We start from the raw sequence: 22,552 nt of genomic DNA on the forward strand, positions 1-22,552 counted from the left end.
TTTTTGCATCCTTCGGTCCATGCGCGACCAGCCTTATTTGTCATCGTACATCCGTCTTCCTTTTGCGTGGTTTCATTCTCTAGCGACAAGAGCTGCTGCGCTTCTTTCTTTCAGGTAATGTAGGATCGGTAATCGACTAATAATGCTTGGGGTGCATTGGCTCGGCATTTGACTGATTTTGACTATACTCACTGTATTTTCAAAAGTTAATAAGCTGTTAAAGTGCGTTGATAAGCCTTAAAGTGGGACGATATAAATGTAATCTTTCATTGTAGGTAATATATATAGCCATAACCATTGATAGACCGTTGACACAGTACATTTTATGGAAGAGGTTTTGGTCTGTAGTTTTACAACGATATCTTATGTGGCGTGCGACATCTCGTGGCAATGGTGTGCACGCACAGTTTTACACTAGAAATATTGTATTTATAAGAAAAAATGAAGCGATATTATTTACTGGCCGACGGTAGGTGTCATTGGCCACCTGTCTTTTGGACTGTGAAACTTAACTTTCTGAGTCAGATTTCTTTTTGCAGTTATCTTAAGTATTACATTGTTTTTAATTTTCTACTACTGACATTATGGATTCATGGTTTTCGCTCTTCTTTGACTGTGACTCTTCATAATATTCGTGGAGGAACATATTCCTTGAAAACTGGCCCAAATTTTGTATTTTGGTTTCACATACCACTATAGTCTCATAGACTTAATGGATAACCAGCATCTAATTATCACAGTGAATATATGAAGTTGTTCTTCACATGAACATTAGCTTGATGTGCATTCTTCAAAGAGTTATTTTCTATAAACCCGCAATTCTTACAATTTACCATCTGAAATATTAGGGAAAAAACTGTAAACACACGAAACCTGATACCTTTTCTATACATTTCTTGCTTATGCATACCATTTAAAATACACAAACGAATTAAATCATTCGACGCATTTGTTAAAAATGTTAATTTGTGTTTATAAACCGTTAGTTGTTAGACAGGCTGTCCTAGACATGGGTTGTTTAAAGGGAACTCCGCGTTCATCCTGTTTATTTCCAATGAGTCTTATTTCCCATGATGCCCAGCGGGCCAGGACACCAAGATGGCTGACGCTGGGAATGAATACGAAAAAGAAGCTGGCTGTGTCCCCGTTCTTCATCCAGAGGTTAGTCGTGCGATCCTCGTATGTTTTAAAAGATCTCCAAGGTCTGGAGCTTCACATTTAGCGTGTTAGGAAGGAGTTGGTCGGGGTAAAGGTGACTTGGTTTCGGATATGGTTCGGACTAGACCTCCTGCAGGGAAATGCACAGTAAGGGGAACGGCAAGCACCAATTACATTTGACAGATACCCCTTCTGGAGATCTAGTGCTGAAGAAAGATGAACTGCTGTACTGTAAAATTTGCACTTCTTGCATGGGTTTCCTGATATCTATAGAAATATACGGTCTTGATAGGTTGAGTTCCCTTCCCTAACTTGCATCTGATGCTTTAGCGAAGGAAACAATTGCACAACTCGGGCCGCTTCTTGCACACGGGGCTGATCGTCGACCCGTCGTTTTTACCAGAATACATTTATCGTGGCCCGCAAGAAATATATATATATATATGCTACATAATGCATTTACTCCGTCCTAAATTTGTTGTCGCTTGCTTTAATTTTCAGGTGGCTGCCAATGCAGCCTGATATTATCTAGGCAGAAAGCAGGACAGCAGAAACCTTTCAGAACGATGAAACATTTCATCTTTAACAGTGGTTTTAATGTAATTATTTATTACCGAGTATTTGTATACGTACCGTAAACATGCAGTTGGAGGTTATGCAGTCTCCAGGTAGTGGAAATGAATGTGTTATGTACCGTAAAATTTCTGTGAATGACATTGGAATCTTGTACGGAGCTGCTTAAGGTTTTCGACAGTAGCTGAATGAGTAACTTTTAGGATGCGTAATGCGTGTATATTGTTTGCATTACTTGTGAATTACATATGAGTATAGTTATTGTTATAACATTGTCAACAGCTCTATCGAATACATGAGTGGTATTACGCTGCGACATCTACAACAATGCAGTCAAAACAAGTTCAGGCTGTCTGTTGGGTGTCGTAGTTTTTGGGGGGTTGTGATAATTTGCTAGATGTGTTACTATTAGTATGCCAAAGGGTGTCAAGTAGCCTGGTGGTAAGTATTTTGGGCGTGCAACCGGAAGGTTTCTGGTCCATATCGTTATTGAGGATATTGCTTTTGTGCTTTTGACCAAAAAAAATTTCTGAATTGCTCCAATAGTGCAGGCTTATAAATTTTAAGACAAATATGACCTATAGGACAAATGAGTCATTGCAGTAAATTTAAAATAAATAATTTATCCAAAGTCACGTGGTCTGTGGTCCTGTTTTGTGTAGAACTGGCTGTTCTACCTAACAATTCAGCTGATGTGCCTTCTTAACAGGAAAGTTAATCCCTTACTTATTTGGTAACATCACCAGTACTTACTACTACACCTCTTTGTGTTCCTAGCCAAACACTTCACCTTTAGTTTACCCCTTTCTGAATGTATTATCTTTACAAGGAGCCTGAGAAATGGTTACTTGTGATGTCAATCTCTCTTATAGCCTAGATCTAGTGGTTAGCTCTTGCGATGACTTTTCCTTCCAAAACACAAATCTATTTTTAAATTATCATAACTTTGTAGGCACAAGCCAATAAAACAGCACATTATTTTTCTCTTTTAAGCTACGTACACAAACAGAAGTTTTGTATTTGGACTTCACCTCTGGTCTTTGTGTCATTGTAGCTGGGTGACAGTCTATTATCCCAGACATGCATTATCAGAGATCCACGTATACACATGCATATGCACACACACACACACACACACACACACACACACACACAGACACACAATCATATGCTAAATGTAATTTTGACTGACTGGTTCAGGCCACCACGGGGGTGCAGTGGTTTGCACCAGGGCTGTGGAGTCGGAGTCGGAGTCGAGGAGTCGGAGTCGGAGACAATTTTGGGTACCTGGAGTCGGAGTCGGAGTCGGCAAAAAGTTAACCGACTCCGACTCCTACTAAATTTAAATGGGAATTAAAAAAGTAAGTTGAAATGTCCCAATTCACAAACAGTCATAATGAACTACTTCTCTGCTGTAAGAATAAAGCCCAATGCATGCAGTGCATAATGTTACCACAAAACGAACATGTCAAGTAACCATGAAGCATGCTTTTCATTGACTGTATGCGTCACTATATGGGATGTAATGCACAGGTAAGGTGCGGCACCGCTTTCCATTGTGTCGTGTTCCACTGTTACAGGGAATTGTGAACCTAGCCTAAAGCCCCCCATACATTTACAGATGCACTGCCGATTTTTCGGCCGTTCAACGAGTCATCACGCGTCAAACGCCTGAAAAATCATCTGGTGTGTTCTCAGCTCCGTCGGCTCCCCTTCGCTATGCGCTACCCTTGAAACCTTGTTTTCATTGTGTTTGTCTTTAATCTGGCATTATAGTAGAGTGTTGGCTTCCTAGCCAGTAGTTCTGTGGTGAAATGACATGTATGTTGCCTTCCTTTCCTTCAATGGATGTAGAAAATACATTAGCATAGTATATACATACAGAGGAGTCGGGGAGTCGGAGCATTTATCTACCGACTCCACAGCCCTGGTCGCCTCACACCTTTGGAACCTGCGTTTGAATCTCCGCCAGGATTCCATGTGTGTGGAGTTTACATGTTCTCCCTGTGTTTTTGTGGGGTTTCCTCTGGGTGCTCCTGTTTCCCCCCACAGTCCGAAAAAAATGCTGAGGCTAACTGGAGTTACCAAATTGCTTGTAGGCGTGCGTCTGTGAGTGAATGGTGTGTGTGTGTGCGCACTGCGATGGGTTGGCACCCCATCCTGGGTTGTTCCCTGCCTTGCGCCCATAGCCTACGGCAGGGGTGGCCAGTCTTATCCGCAAAGGGCCACTGTGTGTGCCGGTTTTTGCTGCAGCTCCCTAATTAGATTACTAATTAGAGGACTGATTGGCTGAAGAGTCCTCACATCTGGGTTTGAACAGCTGACCTAAAGGTTACCCCAAAAACCTGCATACACACCGGCCCTTTGCGGATAAGATTGGCCACCGCTGGCCTACGGGATAGGCTCCAGATTCCTCACGGCCCTTAACAGGGTAAGCGGTTTCAGAAAATGGATGGGTGGACTGATTGGTTGACTTCAATCAAATGCTTGGAAGAGGAAATGGGGTCCTTGACAGAAACCTGGTGAAGAACTAAATGTTGGAGCCGAATTTAAGTTTACTGTTGATGATATATTTATATAATGTGTGAAAATATAAATCTGTTAATAATCTTTATAGGAGTGTTAGCCACGTTGGACTTGGGTATTTCATGGGAATGTCATTGTGTGTGGGCTAAGTTGGTCTCGCCCTCATGCTTTGGACATCAAAGCTTTCGGCCAGCAGCAGCCACAAATAAAGCTGATGTTTTGGTCGATGTTCTAGAGAAGGAGCTTTTCCATACTAAGGCTGTAATGGCTGCTTGCCCCTGCTTCTTCACTTTGGTTGTGTTATCTCAGCCAAGTGTTTCCTCTCCAAAGCGTGGGTTAGCATTCCAGTGAGCAAACAGAACACCTTGCCGTTCCTGTTGGGGCGTATCTCCACATGGCTGTGATGTCGGTGTAGTTTGTGAAATTACACCTTCTGCCTCTTTTTTTTTTTATGATTCTGGTTTGTCAAGGTGCTATCTGTCTGTTTTTAGTATCTGATCTTTTAAAGATTGATTGCAAATCTGGATCTTGCTCATGCGTAAAATTCCATTTGCCAGTGTCACTTGGATTTGACAACCATGCTAAAAAATGATTTGGTCTTATTTAGGCTGATTCTTTTTTTCCAAAAAAAGGACATTTTCATTTAGTTATACAGGCTTTGTCCTGTTGCTACACAACAGGCAAATCGGTTCCTTATTCTAGAGCCTCATCAACTAGAATTAAGTGATCAGTGGTTATTGTTGACATGCCACAGCACACAACAACGAAATGTGTCCTCTGTATTTAACCCATATGTTAGGGGCAGCTAATTCAGCGCCCGGCTGAATGAACTGAATAATACAGTGCTTGGGGGCAGTACCTTGCTCAGGGTACCTCAGTGGTGCCTTGCTGGTCAGGGATTCAAACCAGCAATCTTTCAGTTATAAGTGCGCTTCCCTAACCATTAAGCCACCATTGCCCAACTAATCGATAGCATTGATAATAATCAATTAAAAAAAAAAACAATTGACAAAGAATTTTGTGGGTTTTTTTAAATTGCATTTGCTGCATAAATTTTGTATAATGACATCACCATCTGTTATGTTGGTGTATTAAGCCTAGTTCATACAAAATTTTTCGGCATGCCAAAAGCTGTTGAAAGTTTTGGAAGTTCATATGGTCACAGATATGAAAGTTTAAGTGTTTAGGGTGTGATGGATTGTAAACTCCATTTTTTTCTATAGATGGTCAGTTTGTAAACTCTTAAAGGATCAGACTGTCCAAGAAAGCAGAAGGACAATAGGAGAATCAAGAATTGCTTCCCATGGTTAAAATTGTATGGACAACAATAGGACAGGGCAATGTCCAAAAACATATGCCATTTTTAATGTAAAATAATCGGAATAAATGATGATGTCACACAAACACACACACGCATGCACCAAATGGACATTTTTTTAGCCAAAAGAAAAATGTGAAACATGGATAATCTGCAAGGTGGCGTTCAAGTTTGCCGAGCGGGGGAGAGGCTTGCAAAGCAGGTCTGATCATCAGTTTTTATTCTCTGTGGAAAACAGTCGATCAGTGGGCTACATATAAATATAATTTAAAAACATGTTACTTACGGTAAGCCCTAGCTGAAAACCACCATTATGACCTATGTATACATGCACGGATACCTTCACGTACTGCCTTCCTTTGTGTGTGGAATAAGCCGCCCTCCCTGACGGAGGAGGCAGTCGCTGGTTAGTGACCGGCAGATATTGATACCAGGTTACTTGTATATCTTTGATTACAGATAATATCATCATATTGCCCAGCCCTAGTCAGATATGGGGGGGGGGAAGGTGCTTCTAAATGCATTTTGTGTATTTCTTTGAGAGAGCAACATGCTGAACATGTTCAGATGTTAAATATGGTGAGATCACAACGCTGATCACTATTCTTGAGGAAACGTTGCAGCCGATTTGACGCTGGTGTGAGAAACCTGTTAATCTTGTACTGGCCAGTTACTGGTCTTTCGGGAAGTGCCACGCGCTGGTTCTTCAGGACATCTGAATACGATGTCAGATACACGTTTTGTGTGTCATTCCTCCGAAAGTGCTGGGCGCTCGGTGTCTCAGCTCACACCATGAGAAGTGGTCATGCCAAGAATGGTTTCTTTGAGACCAAGGAAAGGCGTAGCAGCTCTCTGTGTACACGGTGAAGAGGTAAGATTGGGGCGAGCTGTGTTAGCTTTGCTGATTGTCTTCAGTGTCTTTTGGCAGTTGTAAAGCTCTTATTCAGCACAGGCATGCAGGACAGGAAGAAAGCCCAACCAGTCGAGCCCCGCAGCCTTCAGTTTCATTTAAAGTGAAGTGAAACCCTTCTTGAGAAGTGGTCAGAAAGTGGGTAGAGAAATCAGTTTGTGGCATCAACTTTTTGGGATCTCTGCTGTTGATCCAAAATGCTTTGTTGAACTCCAGCTTCCAATTCAGAAAAGAAGCCTTTACAGACACAGAGTTGGGTTGTGACGTGACGAAGAGTCTCTTCTCTTTGCTGATTAAGTATTCAGGCATGATAAAATATGGTATCTTTCTGTATGAGGATGCCACTTGCGGCGAGCTGAATTGCAGGCACCCTGGTTGTAATGCAGTCTCAGACCTGTGTGCAGAATTCCAGTACAGAACAAAATTAAAATTAGATTGGGGGAAAAATGTTGTTTCTCAAGCACAAGTTGTAATAAGTCTTTAAAATTGTTTTTGGCACTTATGTTTAGAAAATAGAAAATTTAATAATGCTCTTAATGGAAGAATGTTCCTGTTAGCGCTGCTGTGATATTGCTGTAGGTAGTAATGGAGTGCCTTTTATATATATATCTTTTGTATTACTATTTATTATTTTAATTGGCCCAGCAGTGATGTCTCCGCGGGAGTCATTGGGCTGGAGCTTTGGCCGTACAGTTGATTGGTGACCTCGCCATTTCTCACAACAGGAGATCAAGCCTCACTACAGCCATGGATACAGCGAGAGTGCAGGCCGTAAGAACCAGGCGGAGGACTACAGCACCTGGGACATCATCAAAGCCACACAGTGAGCGTCTCAATGCGTCTTTCGGGTCTCCCTTAAGGTGGCACTATACATCGAACATATCGGCAAGATGTCTGTACCTGAAAACGCCAGCGCCACCTTATGCTTTCTTGTCACGCCACAACCCTGGAAGGCTCTGAACTTTTAAGGTGCAGCAGATTCACACACAGGGAGCAGATAATCGAATTGCTGCGAGTGTGTGAAATATTTCAATGAAGATGATGATGGCTCTTTTAAAACGGATGTAGCTCTTTCTATCATCGACCGCTGTTGGTTTAATACTAGCAGTAGCACAGACGCAACAAGTTAAACGACACCCATGGTTACACACTAATTAACCACACACATCCCACAGCAACATTACACGGTTGCAGCATTTTCTTTTTACAACATAAATAAATTAATATACATATTAAAGATATGCGCAGCGTGGTGCAAAGCATGCCGGTAACTGCATAGTAAGTCCTGCTGAACCAAATCCATGATGTCACACTATGTCAGCCAATCGTGGAAAGCGGGTGAATTCAGAACAGACAAAATGGAACACTTTGGAGATCCTGCACAGACGGTGCACCCAAACTAATCACTGCTCATACAGTGTCCTGTTGCTAAAGTTATGTCAGTTTTGTTAATTTTATGTGAAGTATACAGCCACCTTTAGGCTGTTTTAATGTTTTCTGCCTTTACTGAAATCCTTTTCTCTGCATCTGTTTCATTTGGTCTGTTTTTACACATTGAACTCTGGGATTGATTACTCTAGTCTCCCTTTTAGAGACATACACTACAAAACTCTGTTCTCAGAAATATGGGTTTAATTTCCAAAAACTAAAAATTAAATCACCAATCCAAAAGTCAGATTGTTTTCCTTTGGTCTTCCTAATAAATGTTTGTTTTAAGCAGTTCTGTACTTCCTATGCATGGATCCTTGTGGACTGCTTTGACCCGGCCCGCCTCATCCCGCAGGTATGGGATCTTCGAGCGTTGTCGAGAGCTGGTGGAGGCCGGTTATGATGTCCGACAGCCTGACAAGGAGAACGTCACCCTGCTGCACTGGGCCGCCATCAACAATCGGCTCGACCTGGTCAAGTGAGTCTCCTGGCGAATGCGTACACACTGACATACACGCTAGCCAGTAAGAACTGGCTTGGCTTGGTCCTGTGAGTCCCTTGGCAAATACACATGTAGCATGTTGATTGCCGCTCTCTGATGTATCATGCCCAGTCCATTCAGCAGTACATCTATGATCTTGTGATCATAATGTTGGCTTGTGCCTAGTGTGAATTCTCCTGTACAACGTGGCACAGTGTCGAAATACTTTCCCCATCTCTGCCGTGAGCAATGACAAAAAGCCTCTCATCTGACATTTATCTGCAACTTGATATTTCGGGAGTCTGGCCTGTTTATACGCTGAGCTCTGTTGGAGAGCTTTAGGACTAGAAGTAACTCTGAGTTCTTCTAACTGCTAGTCATACTTGTGCTTTATAAACACCGTGGTCCTTTGTGTCAGCTACCTCACTTCCTAGATTCCCCACCTACAAGGAGATGATGGTGCTGTAATGGGGTTTTACTGCTCAAACAGCTTTGATGAGATGTTTTGATGAGACATTTATATAATTTTGATCAGGTGGTGCAAATACTGAAAAAATGTTATGATGTACAGCTCCTTTATGGGTATTTATGTTGTATTTCGTTCATATATTATCACAATCAGATCTTATATTTTTCTGTGCCTTATAAAGTATACTTTTTTATCTAAAACTACATTGAGCTACAAAGTTTTAAGCTAAAGAAAAATTGCATTTTTACAAGCGTGTCAAGATAAATATTGGTCAGAGTTTAATCAGCGGTAATCACGCCTAGTTAAGCGTTAGCAGCGAAGGAGAATCAGCAAATTGGTGGAGCGGATGAACTCTCACTGCTCAGTGCTTAATTACACGTGTCAGTGTGCAGTTCCTGACTGGTTGTCAAAACAGACCGGCTTCTTATTTAAGCATTGAATGAAGAGTCGGATTACAATCTGGGCGCATACACATCACCTGCTTTGCATGTTGGTACAGGTATTACATCTCAAAGGGTGCCATTGTGGACCAGCTGGGAGGAGATCTGAATTCAACACCGCTGCACTGGGCCACTAGGTAATGCTCCTGGGTCGCTCAGTACTTATATATAGTGTCAGGGGCTGCTTTATTATGTATCCCTAGGTAGTACCAGGTAGGACCCCCTTCTGTCTCCAGAGCTGCTCATGAAGGGTTGACAAGTTGAGAATTTGGAGCTGCCTTTCTGCACACTAGCGACGTGTTGAGTTTGTGTTATTGCACTTGTCTTACTGTTAAACAAATTAGCACACTTTTTCTGGCCTCTCATTAACAATGTTTTTGGCAAACGAACTACCACTCACTGTATGATTTTTGTTTATCACACATTATATGTGAAATCTAAACACTGTACTATATGAAAATCCCAGGAGGGAGGCTGTTTCTGAGATGCTGGAACCACCATGAAATAATCAACTGGTGATTGAGTGTGCATCACATAATCATGGTAGAACAAGGTAGTAACTAAAACCTTCACATGGATCCTGAAGAGATACTGGGACATTGAGGTCTTATGCCTTCTGTCTGACCTCCAATGCAAAAAGAGGGTTTCACTTTATCATGTAAACTTTTATATTTCAAAGATGAAGTAGTAAGAAATTAATCAAAAGACCCAAACAGAATGCAATATTCGCCTAGAGACATCTAGATATTTTACAAGAGCTATTTGTTGTCTTGTTAACAGACCTTGAACCAGTAACCTTCATTTCATTTAATTTGTTCTTTACCAATAGGACACCTGCTGAGGTATTTCAAAATGCGACGTGTTTGAATCCCTTGTGCTTTTATTTTGTCATGTCAGAGAAGCAAATCGTTTTACTGAAGTGTTGTACACTTAGGCAGGGCCACCTGTCTATGGTGATCCAGCTGCTGAAGTTCGGAGCCGACCCGGCGCTCATCGACGGCGAGGGCTGCAGCTGCATCCACCTGGCCGCGCAGTTCGGCCACACCTCCATCGTGGCTTACTTCATCGCCAAGGGGCAGGTAGGCCTCTGCTCCCCACCTCCCCAGACAGCTCCCCTCGCAGGCTGGCTGTCAGCTGAATGTAAGTGTGCGGGTAGTGAGCTGTGACACAGCCACCCCGTACAAGAAGGGAAACGCATTTTCAAAGAATGACTGACTGTATACCAAATGTCAGCTCTAATAGCCGATAGCCTTCCTGCTCAAAAGTTGCTGTGAAAAGTTATAAAATAAATGCTGACTAAAACAGGATGCTTAATCCTTTTAATCTCCCATTCACCTTCTGAAGGTTTTCTGTAGTTACATTGGCTGTTAGTCCCATAACACTAATACCCTGCTATTTATATAATTGTGTAGCGTTTTTGCCTTAGTCGTATTGTCCACAAGGAGGAGCTGCAGTGTTTCTTTTTGGTATCAATATCTAGCTTCTGATGTACCTCGTTGGATTTCCTGCAGTGTTTCTAAACCTTTAAGTCTCTCGCTCAATGTCACTACTTTCTCGTGACCTAAAAAAATCCACCAGTTTTTAAATAAAGACCCATCTCACCCTCTCATTTCTATCTTTATGCCTCCCTGCTAAAAGGATGTAGACATGATGGACCAGAATGGAATGACTCCATTGATGTGGGCAGCTTATAGGACACACAGGTATGGGAGTGTGTGTGAATCTTTAAAACAACCGACATGGGTGGACAGAGACAGTCTTGGTAAAGGGACTTATGTGCCCCGCCGCCCTTACTGGTCCCTCGGTGATGACATCACAGGTTGTTTATGCATCCCGTGGTCACTTTTGCCCGCAGCGTCGATCCTACCCGGCTGCTACTCACCTTCAACGTGTCCGTCAGCCTCGGTGACAAGTACCACAAAAACACAGCGCTGCACTGGGCTGTGCTCGCAGCCAACACCACAGTCATCAGCCTACTGCTGGAGGCCGGCGCCAATGTGGACGCCCAGAACATCAAGGTGAGTCGGCCTCTCTGGACTGCGGGAGCACCCACAGCGTAGGTGGCTCCAGGCTTTATTCCCAGGCAGTGCAAGGTGAGAGATCCCAACAGACATTCACTACAGTCTACACCAAGCTGAGCTAGTCGTGTTAATGTGTAAAAACAAAAAAGTAGTAAATACTAGAGCTGCCACTAGTGACTGTTTTTTTCATAGATTAATCTATCAACTATTTTATTGATTAGTCGATTAATCTAAACGATTAATTTTCCTCCAGATCAAATCAAATTGCCTGGTTAATTTAAGCTAATTTTAATTTAACAACAACAAACTGTATGTCTTTGCAGGGCTTTAGATAATGGACGCTGGCTTTTGGGCACTATACGGATGTTATTTTCGCCCACATTTTCATAAGCAGATTAGTAGAGCACCTGAAATAGTAATGAGATGCGTATCGTGACGCCCATAAATTGGTAATCTGTGTAAATTCGGAGTATCCTTATGTTTATTAAGATAGCGGAGCATGCCACATACTACTGTTTTGGTAAATCATGGAAGCAATAAGCACGGAAGTCATGGTGAAGAAAGGGACAGATCAGCAGCCACAGCATCTTTTAAAAGAGGAGATATTACAGTTAAACTAGTGAAAAAGGTGTCAGTACTTTTTCAGTTTAAAGTCTGACTCACTGTTTTTGGTAAATATATTCACACATTTTCTTTTATGTAGCATCTGGTTTTGTTTCAGTCTTAGTTTTTGATGCCCACTCTGATCCCAACAAGTCCAGCACCATCACTCAACGTAGAATGAGCCCAGATTTGAACATTTTTACAAACACTTATTAGGTAGCAGGCAGACAACTTCATGGCTTTAATCATGAGTGTATTTAGCAACTTCGAGGAAAAAATATAATAAAAAGTAATGGTAATTTAATAATCATGAATAGACACTTGCATTGGTTTCGCCTGCTCTGGCGGTCCATCATCCAGAATTGCGCCTGTGCATTTCCTCTTCAGGTGTTCATGCGTAGCGCTAGTCCCGCTGTGATATGCCATCAAAACTGCAGTGTAAAACCTCCTCTTTGGTTTCTTTGAACTACTCCCACAATTACGTAGTGATATCAAAGGAAAACAGTTGCTATAATGAATTGAAGCGTTTTATAAATCAAAAAGGTAATTTCAATGAAATAATTTTTAAAAACGATGCATAGATTTCAAATATTGATGTCAACGCATTTTCGATGTCGACATCATCGACTACGTCAACTAATCGCGGCAGCCCTAGTAAATACTCCTATTTTTCATAACAAATTTACATGACTAACACAAACCTTATTTCGAATATAACAATGACTAAATTTTTCAATAAAAAATTAAATTACAATATAATTTAAATTTGATTGAATTTGATTGAAATACTATTTTCATCTGACCAGTAGGGGGTGCAATTGCACTCCCAATAAATTTGCCTGTGGCCCAGAGTCTTTCTTTGGAGTTGCTTGTATGTTACAAAAGGCTCAGATTGACTTCTTGAAGCATGCCTATACATGTCCAGTTTTCTTGCGTTTGCTGTACAAGCCTCTCCGGACACCAAATAAAATCCCATTAGAAGCTACGAGGCAGGCCGTGTAAGGGACACACGAGGGATCTGTGATATGACCGGTTCCACTGCACACTGTTCCTCACTCTGCCTGCGTGTGCTCCCGTGGCTCTCAGCCGGCTTTCCGCCCCGTGGTCGGTTCAGCGACCACAGCGGAACCGCCCACTAAGCACAAGCTGTCCTGACGTAAGTGTGTGTGTGTGTGTGTGTGTGTGTGTGTGTGTGCGTGTGTGTGTGCGTGCGTGCGTGCGTGTGTGTGTGCGTGGGCGTGTGTGTGTGCGTGTGTGTGTGCGCGCGTGTGTGTGCGTGCGCGTGTGTGTGCGTGCTTGTGCTCCCAGGGAGAGACGGCTCTGGACCTGGCCAAGCAGCGGAAAAACGCCTGGATGATTAACCACCTGCAGGAGGTGCGGCAGGCCAGGGGCTATGACAGTCCCTCCTACCTGAAGCGGCTGAAGGCGGACAAGGTGCAAACCAGCGGGCGTGGAGAACCCTCGGGTCACTCCTGGCAATTATACAGCCTGTACATGGTTTTTCATGAATGACCACTAGGGGTCGAACATCAAACTTCTTATAAATATATAGGTTCACGTAGAATGACTCCTCTTTTAGCAGCTAGCTTGGTTAGCAACCATTTTTCAAATATGACGGTAATAAAAAAATGTCCAACCAGTACGCGAATTTACGACCGAATTTCATACGCCTTACAACAACGCACACTGGAGTGAGAGAGAGCTTTGAAGTAGAATGTCGTTAAAAATGTCTACTTCATGAAGGATAGAGGTAGTTGAGTATGGAAGACTGGAGTAAAGTTGTAAGCACAGTCGCGGTCCTGCCTAGACCACCGCGGTTTTTGCTTAGGGAGAGTTTCATTTAAAGACCCGTCCATCGGAACAGAACTGTCGCTAAACAGGGAGTGGTCGCGTTTGTGATATAAAGATAAAGTGCACTCTAAGGGATTCTGCTCGGGTAGGCGGGGGTGAATGTGTCCCCATCTGTAAGCTCCCCGCAGACAAGGTGCCGCTTCAGCTTGTTCTTTCTTAGCTGTTAAGCTCTGACCCCACTTGGGTCCTGATGCTGCGGTTTCTCTGTCTCCGAGGAGCCGTACGCTTGCCGAAAAAAGTGCATTTCGTGACTGAAGCAGATTTTTCAGGGTTTTTGTTGATGTGGCTTGTGCTTGCACTCATTGTTCTCCTGCCCTGAGGAACTTATCTATAAACTGGTTTTGCTCCAAAGTGCTGGTAGTCTTTCTCTGGCTGGCTTTCACCCCCATATTAGATAAATAGTTCTTAATCTTGAGAATGATCTGTTGCTCCTCTCAGGAAAGTGCCTGTTAGGCTCAAAATGGCCCCCTACTCTGATTTTAGAGGAGCGAAACTGAATAGCTACTAATTAAATGTATTACTGCAGACGTCAACCTGTTTCACTTTCTCCATGACCTCCGCAGAATTTCAGGCAGAAGGTGATGCTAGGGACCCCCTTTTTGGTCATCTGGCTGATGGGCTTCATCGCTGATCTGGACATAACTACCTGGCCCATCAAGACCTTGATGTATATAGTCGTGTGGATCATAGTCCAGCTGCTTTCCCGGTATGTCATGGACGCCGTCCTCTGCTCCTCTCTGTTTTCAGATTCCTTAACACATCATCTTCAGCCCAATAACAGCAGATACTGCTTTCTCCTGCAATCGCAGGTCCTTCTTCGACCACTCCATGCACAGCGCCCTTCCCCTGGGCATCTATTTGGCCACCAAGTTCTGGATGTACATGACCTGGTTCTTCTGGTTCTGGAACAATATCCTTTTCTTTGGAGGGCTTATGTTCTCCTATGCGTTCCTCTGACAGACGTCATCTGGCCAGAGCTGCGCTCTCTCAGCATCTGTAGTCGCCCCTTCCATGGAGCTGGGCAGCTATGGCTTCTCGGGCACAATATGCAGGAGGCGTAGTGGAACGTCCTCATCACGGGATAATCAGATGTGACATGTCAGTAGCGGGTCAGTAGATCATGATGGTGGCGTTCATCACTGATCATTGGCTGTGATGAGAAACCAAGCTCAAAGAAATCATTCCGTACATCATCTCATTGACAGTTATACTATAGACAGCAGGGTATGACTTGTGGTATAATTAGTAAATAGGGTAGCACAAAACGCTATCTTCACTCTCAAACTCCTTTTTTCTTCTATATACCTTTCAAAAGATTGTTACAGAAGATGGGCTTTCAGCCAAAGAGTGTAAGCAGAATTAGTTGTTCTAAAAGCTTTTCTGCAGATTTCTGCAGGTACCTTCACAGCTTTGTTCACAGGTATCCTCCTGTGTGCAGCAGACGCTCCCACGATGAGCTCGGCCCATTTGCGCACTATTCCCGCCTGGTCCTCAACCACCACGCAAGGGGAGGTCTGTTAGAATAGCCCCCACCAGCAGGGTTTCCACCTACTTTCCATCCCCTCTGAAATATATTTTTTGCCCACCGGCACAGCCGTCTGTTAATATGTGGATTCAGTTTCGATTCCACTGCGGCTAGTCGCACAAACCAGGGTCGTGTCTGAAATGCTAAACCTCGCAGCAAAAGCAGTCTACGCCACTACCACTGCGCCGGGATCCGCTGGGATCCGCTGGAGCTCATCATCAGGCTGGCAAAATCTGTTGCCGAAACCTCGTAAACATTTACATTTACATTTACAGCATTTGGCAGACGCCCTTAGCCAGAGCGACTTACATAAGTGCTTTAAGACTCCACAATGAATTTTTCCCGATACTAGCTCAGTAAAAACCAAGGCTATGAATACCATCGATCTAATACTCTGTTGGAAAAGTGCCTTTTTTTTTTTTTTTTTTTTTTTTTAAAAAAAGTAATGCAAGTATAATGCCAGAAGTGCTAATTCAGGTATTTCTGGAAAAGGTGTGTTTTAAGTCGTCTTTTGAAGACATTCAGTGACTCAGCTGTTCGGACATCTAGGGGGAGTTCATTCCACCAACTTGGTGCCAGAACAGAGAAGAGTCGGGAGGTGTGTCTTCCTTGTGCCTTGAGGGGTGGTGGGACCAGTCGAGCAGTGCTGGAGGATCGGAGAGATCGTGGTGCAGTGCGGGGTGTGATGAGGTCTTTTAGGTAGGATGGAGCCAGATGGAGCAGTAAACTGCACCCAGAGGGTGTCGGAATACCTCTGGTCTGTTCCCATGTAACAGGATTCTTTGGAGAAGCCAGAATGAGGTGGCCTCCCGTCCTCTCCCCTATGGGGACTCTGATCTGAGAAGTTTTACAGTGGCTGACATTTCTCCAAAGTAACGTTAATCGGAGATGGAGTTTCTTCTGGCAGGGAAGGTTGTGGGTCTAGACTGCCTACTTAGCTTTTGATTTTTCTAGTTACTAGTTGCATCATATTCATTTTCAGGTGGCAGGTTCTCATCGTTGACTTGCCCCTTGCTATGCCCCATGAGCCGTGGTCCTTCCCACATTTCCTGCTGTGACGGACTGGCACGGAACTCGCCCATATTCTCATCGCACATTAGTTGAGCTCTTTGATTTCTCCTCCAGACAAGTCATTGTGCAGCCATTGACGTTTCAGTGAAAGCGCTCTCCTGCCGTAATGTGAACACCCTTCAGCAGGTCACCTTCGTCTCACCTGTCTCTGCCTAGTAATGTACTTCTTCTCTGGACACTCGAGCTGATAATGGCTTTTGCCGCCGCATTTGTAGATATCATCGTTGTAATATCTAAAAATACCACCAACGATCGACTTTTGTCTAGAGAGTATTTCCTGGTGCTCATCTGCTGATTCTGATGTTTTCCCGACTTTTAGAAATGAGATCTTGGTCCACACGCCATCTGTCAATTTGACAGGAAGCCGCATGGAGGTCAGTTTTAATATGACAGAGACTGAAGAACGTGAGCAGAATTTCACACCAATACTAAGAGTATGGGCAGGTTAGAAATGGCAGAACCATACTTCATGTCTTTGGGGTGGCAGTGGGAATCGAACCCTTAACAGTGGCCCCTAGGTGGAGTTAAGTGATATAATTGAATGTTTTGATTGGTATGTTTATTTTTTTGCTTTTGTATTTTAGCTATTCTTCAGCTGCTGTTGTTACTATGATTTTTCTGAATGTTATGATCAGCCACAGGAAATCCCTTCAACATGCTCTGCATCTCCAGCTACTTCCAAAACCCAGCTAGATCCCAAAATTACGATATAAAAAGTGATCGGCCACAAGGGGGCAGTCTTACCACAAGCAGTCTATTTCTCACCCTCACAAGCCACACTTTACCTTTCTCTACCTTTTAGCTGTGTTCAGGATCACAAAATTACAATGTGATGAAAATCACATTTTAGTGTGACGCATTTTGAGTTGTTGGGTGTGAACTCCCAATTAAACTGTTTTCCAGCTAGAAAGAGTGATGAAAGCCATCTCTCTGTAGCAAGATGAATTACTTTTCTTTCTTTTTTTTCTTTCTATGTTTGCCATTTGTCTTGGACTTGCATAGTGCATGGATTCGGTCCAAAGTGAGGCACATTTCCATCATGACATCTGTGGACCTGTGCTCCTTCAGCAGCTTCTCGTTAGTGTCGTAAATGCTTTTGGGTCTCTTAGAAGGCCCGCAGGTGTTTGGTGGGTACATGATGTCATCTGCAGGCAGAATGCAGGTCTCCCCTGTCAGGGAAAAGAGGTCACATCCCACCCGTTGATTTGACAGTAAAGAGTAAAGCTGCATTTAATTTTTCATTCTCTGTTCAGAGAAAGAATGGCTTGCTGACACCTGCTTCAGTGGTCCCACAGAGCAGAGGTATGCAGGCGATTAACGGCTCTCTGTCTTTGCGGGTCACTTCCTTAATCCACCCCACATCTTCCCTTCGTTACCGTCCACCTGCCCTTCCTGCTGAACAGCCTCGCGCTCTTCTACAACTTCGGAAAGTCCTGGAAGTCGGACCCAGGGATCATCAAGGCCTCTGAGGAGCAGAAGAAGAAGGTAATGTACTGCTGGAAGTTTTCAACACGAAGAAAGAAACGCACACAAGAAGCCAGGCTTTTGAGGGAGTTTGGCCGTCGCTCCTCTGCCGCCCTGATTTTTCAGCTGTGACCGCGGTTGTTTTGATGAGAAGAGAATTTTAGGCCCAAGTCCAGGGGCATTAAGCATCAGGCGGTCAGAGCTTGCTTGTTACTGCACACTGATCTATTCAGATTGTTCCTGATATCCAGGTCCCCGATTGTTAGTATTAATGAGCATGCTATATATTTATATATAGTCCTGTTTCCCCCCACTTTTTCAGAATGTAGAATGATTTTTAGTGAAGTGGAAAGGACTCTTCCATGAGAAATATGGTTATACAATTGTGGTCTAACTATGTCTTTCCAACTCTCTAGACAATTGTTGAACTGGCAGAGACTGGAAATCTGGATCTTAGTATTTTCTGTAGTACCTGCTTGGTAAGACACTCATTTTCTATTGTTAAAATAAAAAGTTCCTTGTTTTTGCTGACTTTAATAGTATTGTTGAAAATATTGACTATCCATTGTGTAGTAAATGGATTTAAGCTGCATTTTGTGATTTAACCTTATTGTTGTTGTCTTACAGAATCGCAGCCAATGTTACATATAAAATTTGGCTTTGAATGTCTTGGGGCATTAGTTTCAATGGTACACTGTGATTTTTAATATTTGTTTATTGCCTCTCCGCACACACACAGATACGGAAGCCCGTGAGGTCCAAACACTGTGCCGTGTGCAACCGCTGCATCGCCAGATTTGATCACCACTGTCCCTGGGTGGGCAACTGTGTGGGTAAGTGGGTAAACTTAACTCACCTGCTCTCACCACCAGTGCATGGTGGCAGGAGGTCAGGAGCAGAACCAGTTACCGGAGTGAGGAATTTAAGTAAATCAGAAGTAAATCTGCAAGGATTTCTTATTGCCAAAGTGCTTCTGAAGTTGCGGGGGAAATTTCGCCATGACTTGTTTGTCAGGAATACAGCCCCAGCTCCTTGAGTTTCATAAAGTAAGATGGCCATCTACCATTTATGTCTGTTGCCTGGTGTTGGCAGACATCAGTATGAAACAGGAATGGTGAGGTAGCCATGCTGTACTGGGGGAGAAAAAAAATCAGTTTTCGTCTCCTTGGAGTCCATTGTCCGGCTCTATTGCTCAATTTGTCTTAATGGGACTATGGACTCCTACTAGAATATTGTTTTGTATGATGCCCTCCATTTTAAAGCAGTTCTGAGTTGTAACTATGATCTGAAATTGTTTATTGGGGTCTAAAAGCCCTTGGTGGATCCCCCCCCCCCCAGTTGATACTCCAGCAAACGGCACACCTCCCTTCAAGCTGTCCACAGATTGCATTGATTCTGCTGTCGCTCCTGTAGAATGGCGACACTAATCACGCCTGCTGTGTCCCGTGTCACGCAGGGAGCGGGAATCACCGCTACTTCATGGGATACTTGTTCTTTCTGCTCTCCATGATCTGCTGGATGATCTACGGCTGCATCTGCTGTATGTGAAGTTTATGTCGATCTGAATTGCTGAGCATCCGCTACCAGCGAGTGCTGAAAGATAAGAATAACCAATCAAGATTCTTTTGCAAACGTGGTTCCTAATTGAGCAGTAGCAGTAATATTCGTGTGTGGCCCCTCACAGACTGGAGGACGCACTGCACCACCAGCTACGCCAAGGATGGCTTCTGGACCTACATCACACAGATCGCCACCTGCTCGCCCTGGGTCTTCTGGATGTTCCTCAACAGCATCTTCCACTTCATGTGGGTGGCCGTGCTCATCATGTGCCAGACTTACCAGGTAAGCTGCTATTTTTAGACCGGCGAAGATTCCTGGCTGATCTTTTCTGAATCTTCCTCATATGCATTACGGTTTATGACATTGGCACTGGCATTTATTAACCTGGACGGAGTGTTGCTGAGGAGTCCAGCAATTGACCATGTGACCGCTCTCTCTCCTGCACTCAGATTGCATGCCTTGGCATTACCACCAACGAGAGGATGAACGCCAGAAGATACAAGCACTTTAAGATTACAACGACGTCCATCGAGAGCCCTTTTAAGTGAGTGAAACACAATCCTGACTCTGCTGTGTCTGCTCCCAGATGTTTACCATTAATCACCAGTGAACTGATAGGGAAATATTTTATAGTATTATGTTCTGTGCCTTATCACTAGGCCTTTTGTCATTTCAGTGTTCAGTCTTGCTCACATTGCCACACATGGTTCTGATTCCGGTTCCTAAAATCTCTTTCTCTCAGCCATGGTTGTGCACGGAACCTCATAGACTTCTTTGAGTACCGTTGCTGCGGCCTCTTCCGGCCCGTGATCGTGGACTGGACCACGCAGTACACTATAGAGTACGACCAGACGTCCGGCTCTGGCTACCAGCTGGTGTAGCCCGGCTGGGACCTGGGCATCCTGTCGGGTCATGGCTGCATCCCGGGGACAGTCGTCCTGAGTCTGGGATTCACAGAGACTGCATGCTGTTAGAGGGACACGCCCACACCGGGCCCATCAGGACACGACGGCTCCTTCCCCACTAGCCGAGCCCCTGTCACCCCGACGCGGACGGAGAATGTCCGACAGAGGGGAGAGGAGATGCTAACTGGGGAGTCATGGCGGGAATGGGGGGAGGGGGGTTTTGTTCTTTAAGTGTGGGCCTTATGTTGCATCGTGTGCAACAGGGTTCCATCACAGTCTCTGCTTCGTTTTACCGTTCATTTTTTCCTCCTCCGTTTTTAAAAGCATATTTATGTTTTGAAGCTTTACCGTTCCATATAAAAATTAAAAAAAATGTACTAATGTCTTAAAAAGACTGATCTCAGAAATGGCTTTGTGGGTATTTCTGGGACTGCTCTGTCTCAAGCCATGTCTTTGCAATCACCTGAAGACTGGGCAGCTTCTCCTGTCATGACAATGTGAGTCGATACAGTGTTCGGAAATGGAGTTTTGGAGCCTCATCATAACTCGCTGATGCTGTCGCGTATAAGGAAGTATATTCCCGGAACTGATGTGATGCTGGTATATTTATTTGTAAGGCTATTTATGAATAAGATGTGCTTCAGTCGGGGTGGCACGGTAAACGGTTAGTCATTTTAGGTTTTATCATCCATGCATTTTGATGTAGCCACATCCTTGATGCAGTTTATATTAACGGTGGATGTTAAAGATGCGTAACCTTGCAACATTGGAAAGTATACATGTGTTTTTTTTTATCTGGGACAGTCAAAGATGGCAGTTCATGAGTACGCCTCATTCCAAGTTGTTTTCATAACTGATTTTTTTTTTTTTGTCTTTTTCCAAGACGATGCACTGATTTTTGCCTAATTTTCATTGATGGAAACTCTGTTTTAATATTAATGTCTTTTTATTATTATTATTTCTGGCTTCCAAGAAACACTCCCGTTACGGAGATGAGCCCCTGGGGTTCTGCCCAGTTCTCTCATGCCATACGAGCAGCACCGGCATAGCAGGAGCGTGAAGGTCCCGTTGTATATATGAGACTTAGGTCCCCTTACTGTGATTTTTAATGTTTTGTTTTTTGAATGTTAATGGAAGCTGCTTGTTTTGTTTTATTGAACCAAACCCGGGAAAACGAATGCTGTAAGCTTCCAGTGCTCTGGGATCCCGCCATCTGCATTGAAAGCCGCGGGTGCAAACCGCCCTGGTTGCAGGTGGGGGCCCATACTCTTATCCTCCCTAGAGGGAGCCACATGTCTGTACATAGTGAATGTTTACGGTGTATGTTTTTATTTTATTATTCTTTTTTTTTTTACCACTGTGTCAGAGGGCAGCAGGTGTCAGGCAGTGATTGCAGGCATGTGATACTGTATATGAATGACATATTTGGGGCGCGAGGGGAGTGAAAACTAAAAGTAAACTGCTTTTATTGTTCTGTGCTCCTCTCTATAGACCTGTTCCTGGAGGTAGCGATAGGAAGGAGCGATTTTAAGAAAATGCTTGGTTTAGAACACAGACCTTATCCTGTTCCGTGGCTGCTTCAGCCATCCTTGTGCACTGATTCAAGGGACTTTACTGAAATATGAGGGCAGGAATGGGGGGTGGGGGGCTGAACATGATGTCATTTGGCCCGTTTCCTGTGGCCTTGATAGGGCCGGCTAGCGACAGGGCTGTCAGGGAATCGGGTTTAAGTGTAGATTCATTAAAAAAAAAAAAAAAAGTGTGTGTGTTCTGGTGTTTGTCAAACCCCTGCTGTAAAGCACATTGCAGTATCTTTCCTTGTGCCCATAACACCTTGGTTTTCATGGTTGGGGCACCAAGATTTTAAGGTTTTCTTTCATGTAACAATATTGTTGTTGTTTACCTCCTCTCTCGATGGAATAACACGTTATGAGATGATTGCATAAAACAGTCAAGTGTTTTGTTGGGTCACATGAATGCTGTTTCTTCAACATCACATGTGCTTGCATTCTGCCTGCCTGCAGCCGTTATCAGTAAGAATCCCCGCAGAAAAGTTAGTGCTGTTTTCGCGCACAGCCACCTGCCATGAAAATGCCATAAAGTAGCCCATTCTATCAAACTTTCATATAAGAGCTCAGCTGTGTGTCCCAGAGTTCTGCAATGGACACCTTCCTCTGCTTCTCCTCTGTGTATCTTATTTTAATAAAAATCAACAGCTGCCAGTTTGGAATTTTTATGAATTATTCATC

General features: G+C 43.7%; 1 protein-coding gene and 1 long non-coding RNA gene across 3 annotated transcripts; one reads left to right on the top strand and one right to left on the bottom strand.

Annotated features, from left to right (window-relative positions):
* The first annotated feature begins 10 nt into the window (after positions 1–10).
* On the top strand, positions 11–22,525 carry LOC111843413 (palmitoyltransferase ZDHHC17-like). 2 transcript variants are annotated; one of them, XM_023811003.2, is made up of 18 exons: positions 11–114; positions 1,082–1,161; positions 7,211–7,308; positions 8,269–8,391; positions 9,363–9,440; positions 10,238–10,382; positions 10,942–11,006; positions 11,159–11,321; positions 13,236–13,361; positions 14,342–14,484; positions 14,588–14,688; positions 17,735–17,859; positions 18,255–18,317; positions 18,578–18,671; positions 19,295–19,378; positions 19,523–19,680; positions 19,848–19,942; positions 20,141–22,525. In XM_023811003.2, the coding sequence occupies exons 2-18, from the start codon at positions 1,099–1,101 to the stop codon at positions 20,277–20,279; spliced, it is 1,863 nt and encodes a 620-aa protein (XP_023666771.1). In that variant the 5' UTR covers positions 11–114; positions 1,082–1,098; the 3' UTR covers positions 20,280–22,525. The 2 variants fall into 2 exon arrangements, with proteins under 2 accessions (XP_023666771.1, XP_023666770.1); XM_023811002.2 differs by lacking the exon at positions 11–114 and adding an exon at positions 241–469.
* LOC140588251 (uncharacterized) lies at positions 1,079–1,912 on the bottom strand. Its single transcript, XR_011989608.1, has 2 exons — positions 1,792–1,912; positions 1,079–1,288 (listed from the first exon to the last, which is right to left on the bottom strand). It is a non-coding gene; the product is annotated as an uncharacterized lncRNA (long non-coding RNA).
* Positions 22,526–22,552: the final 27 nt, after the last annotated feature.

Source organism: Paramormyrops kingsleyae, chromosome 3 (assembly GCF_048594095.1).
Source record: "Paramormyrops kingsleyae isolate MSU_618 chromosome 3, PKINGS_0.4, whole genome shotgun sequence".
NCBI lineage: Eukaryota > Metazoa > Chordata > Actinopteri > Osteoglossiformes > Mormyridae > Paramormyrops > Paramormyrops kingsleyae.

Excerpts from the sequence above, each read along its gene's own strand:
- LOC111843413 (XM_023811002.2), top strand. The coding sequence starts at position 442 with ATGAAGCGATATTATTTACTGGCCGACG. Across the intron at positions 10,383-10,941 it reads ACTTCATCGCCAAGGGGCAG|GATGTAGACATGATGGACCA; the intron begins GTAGGCCTCTGC and ends CCCTGCTAAAAG. Across the intron at positions 14,485-14,587 it reads ATAGTCCAGCTGCTTTCCCG|GTCCTTCTTCGACCACTCCA; the intron begins GTATGTCATGGA and ends CTGCAATCGCAG.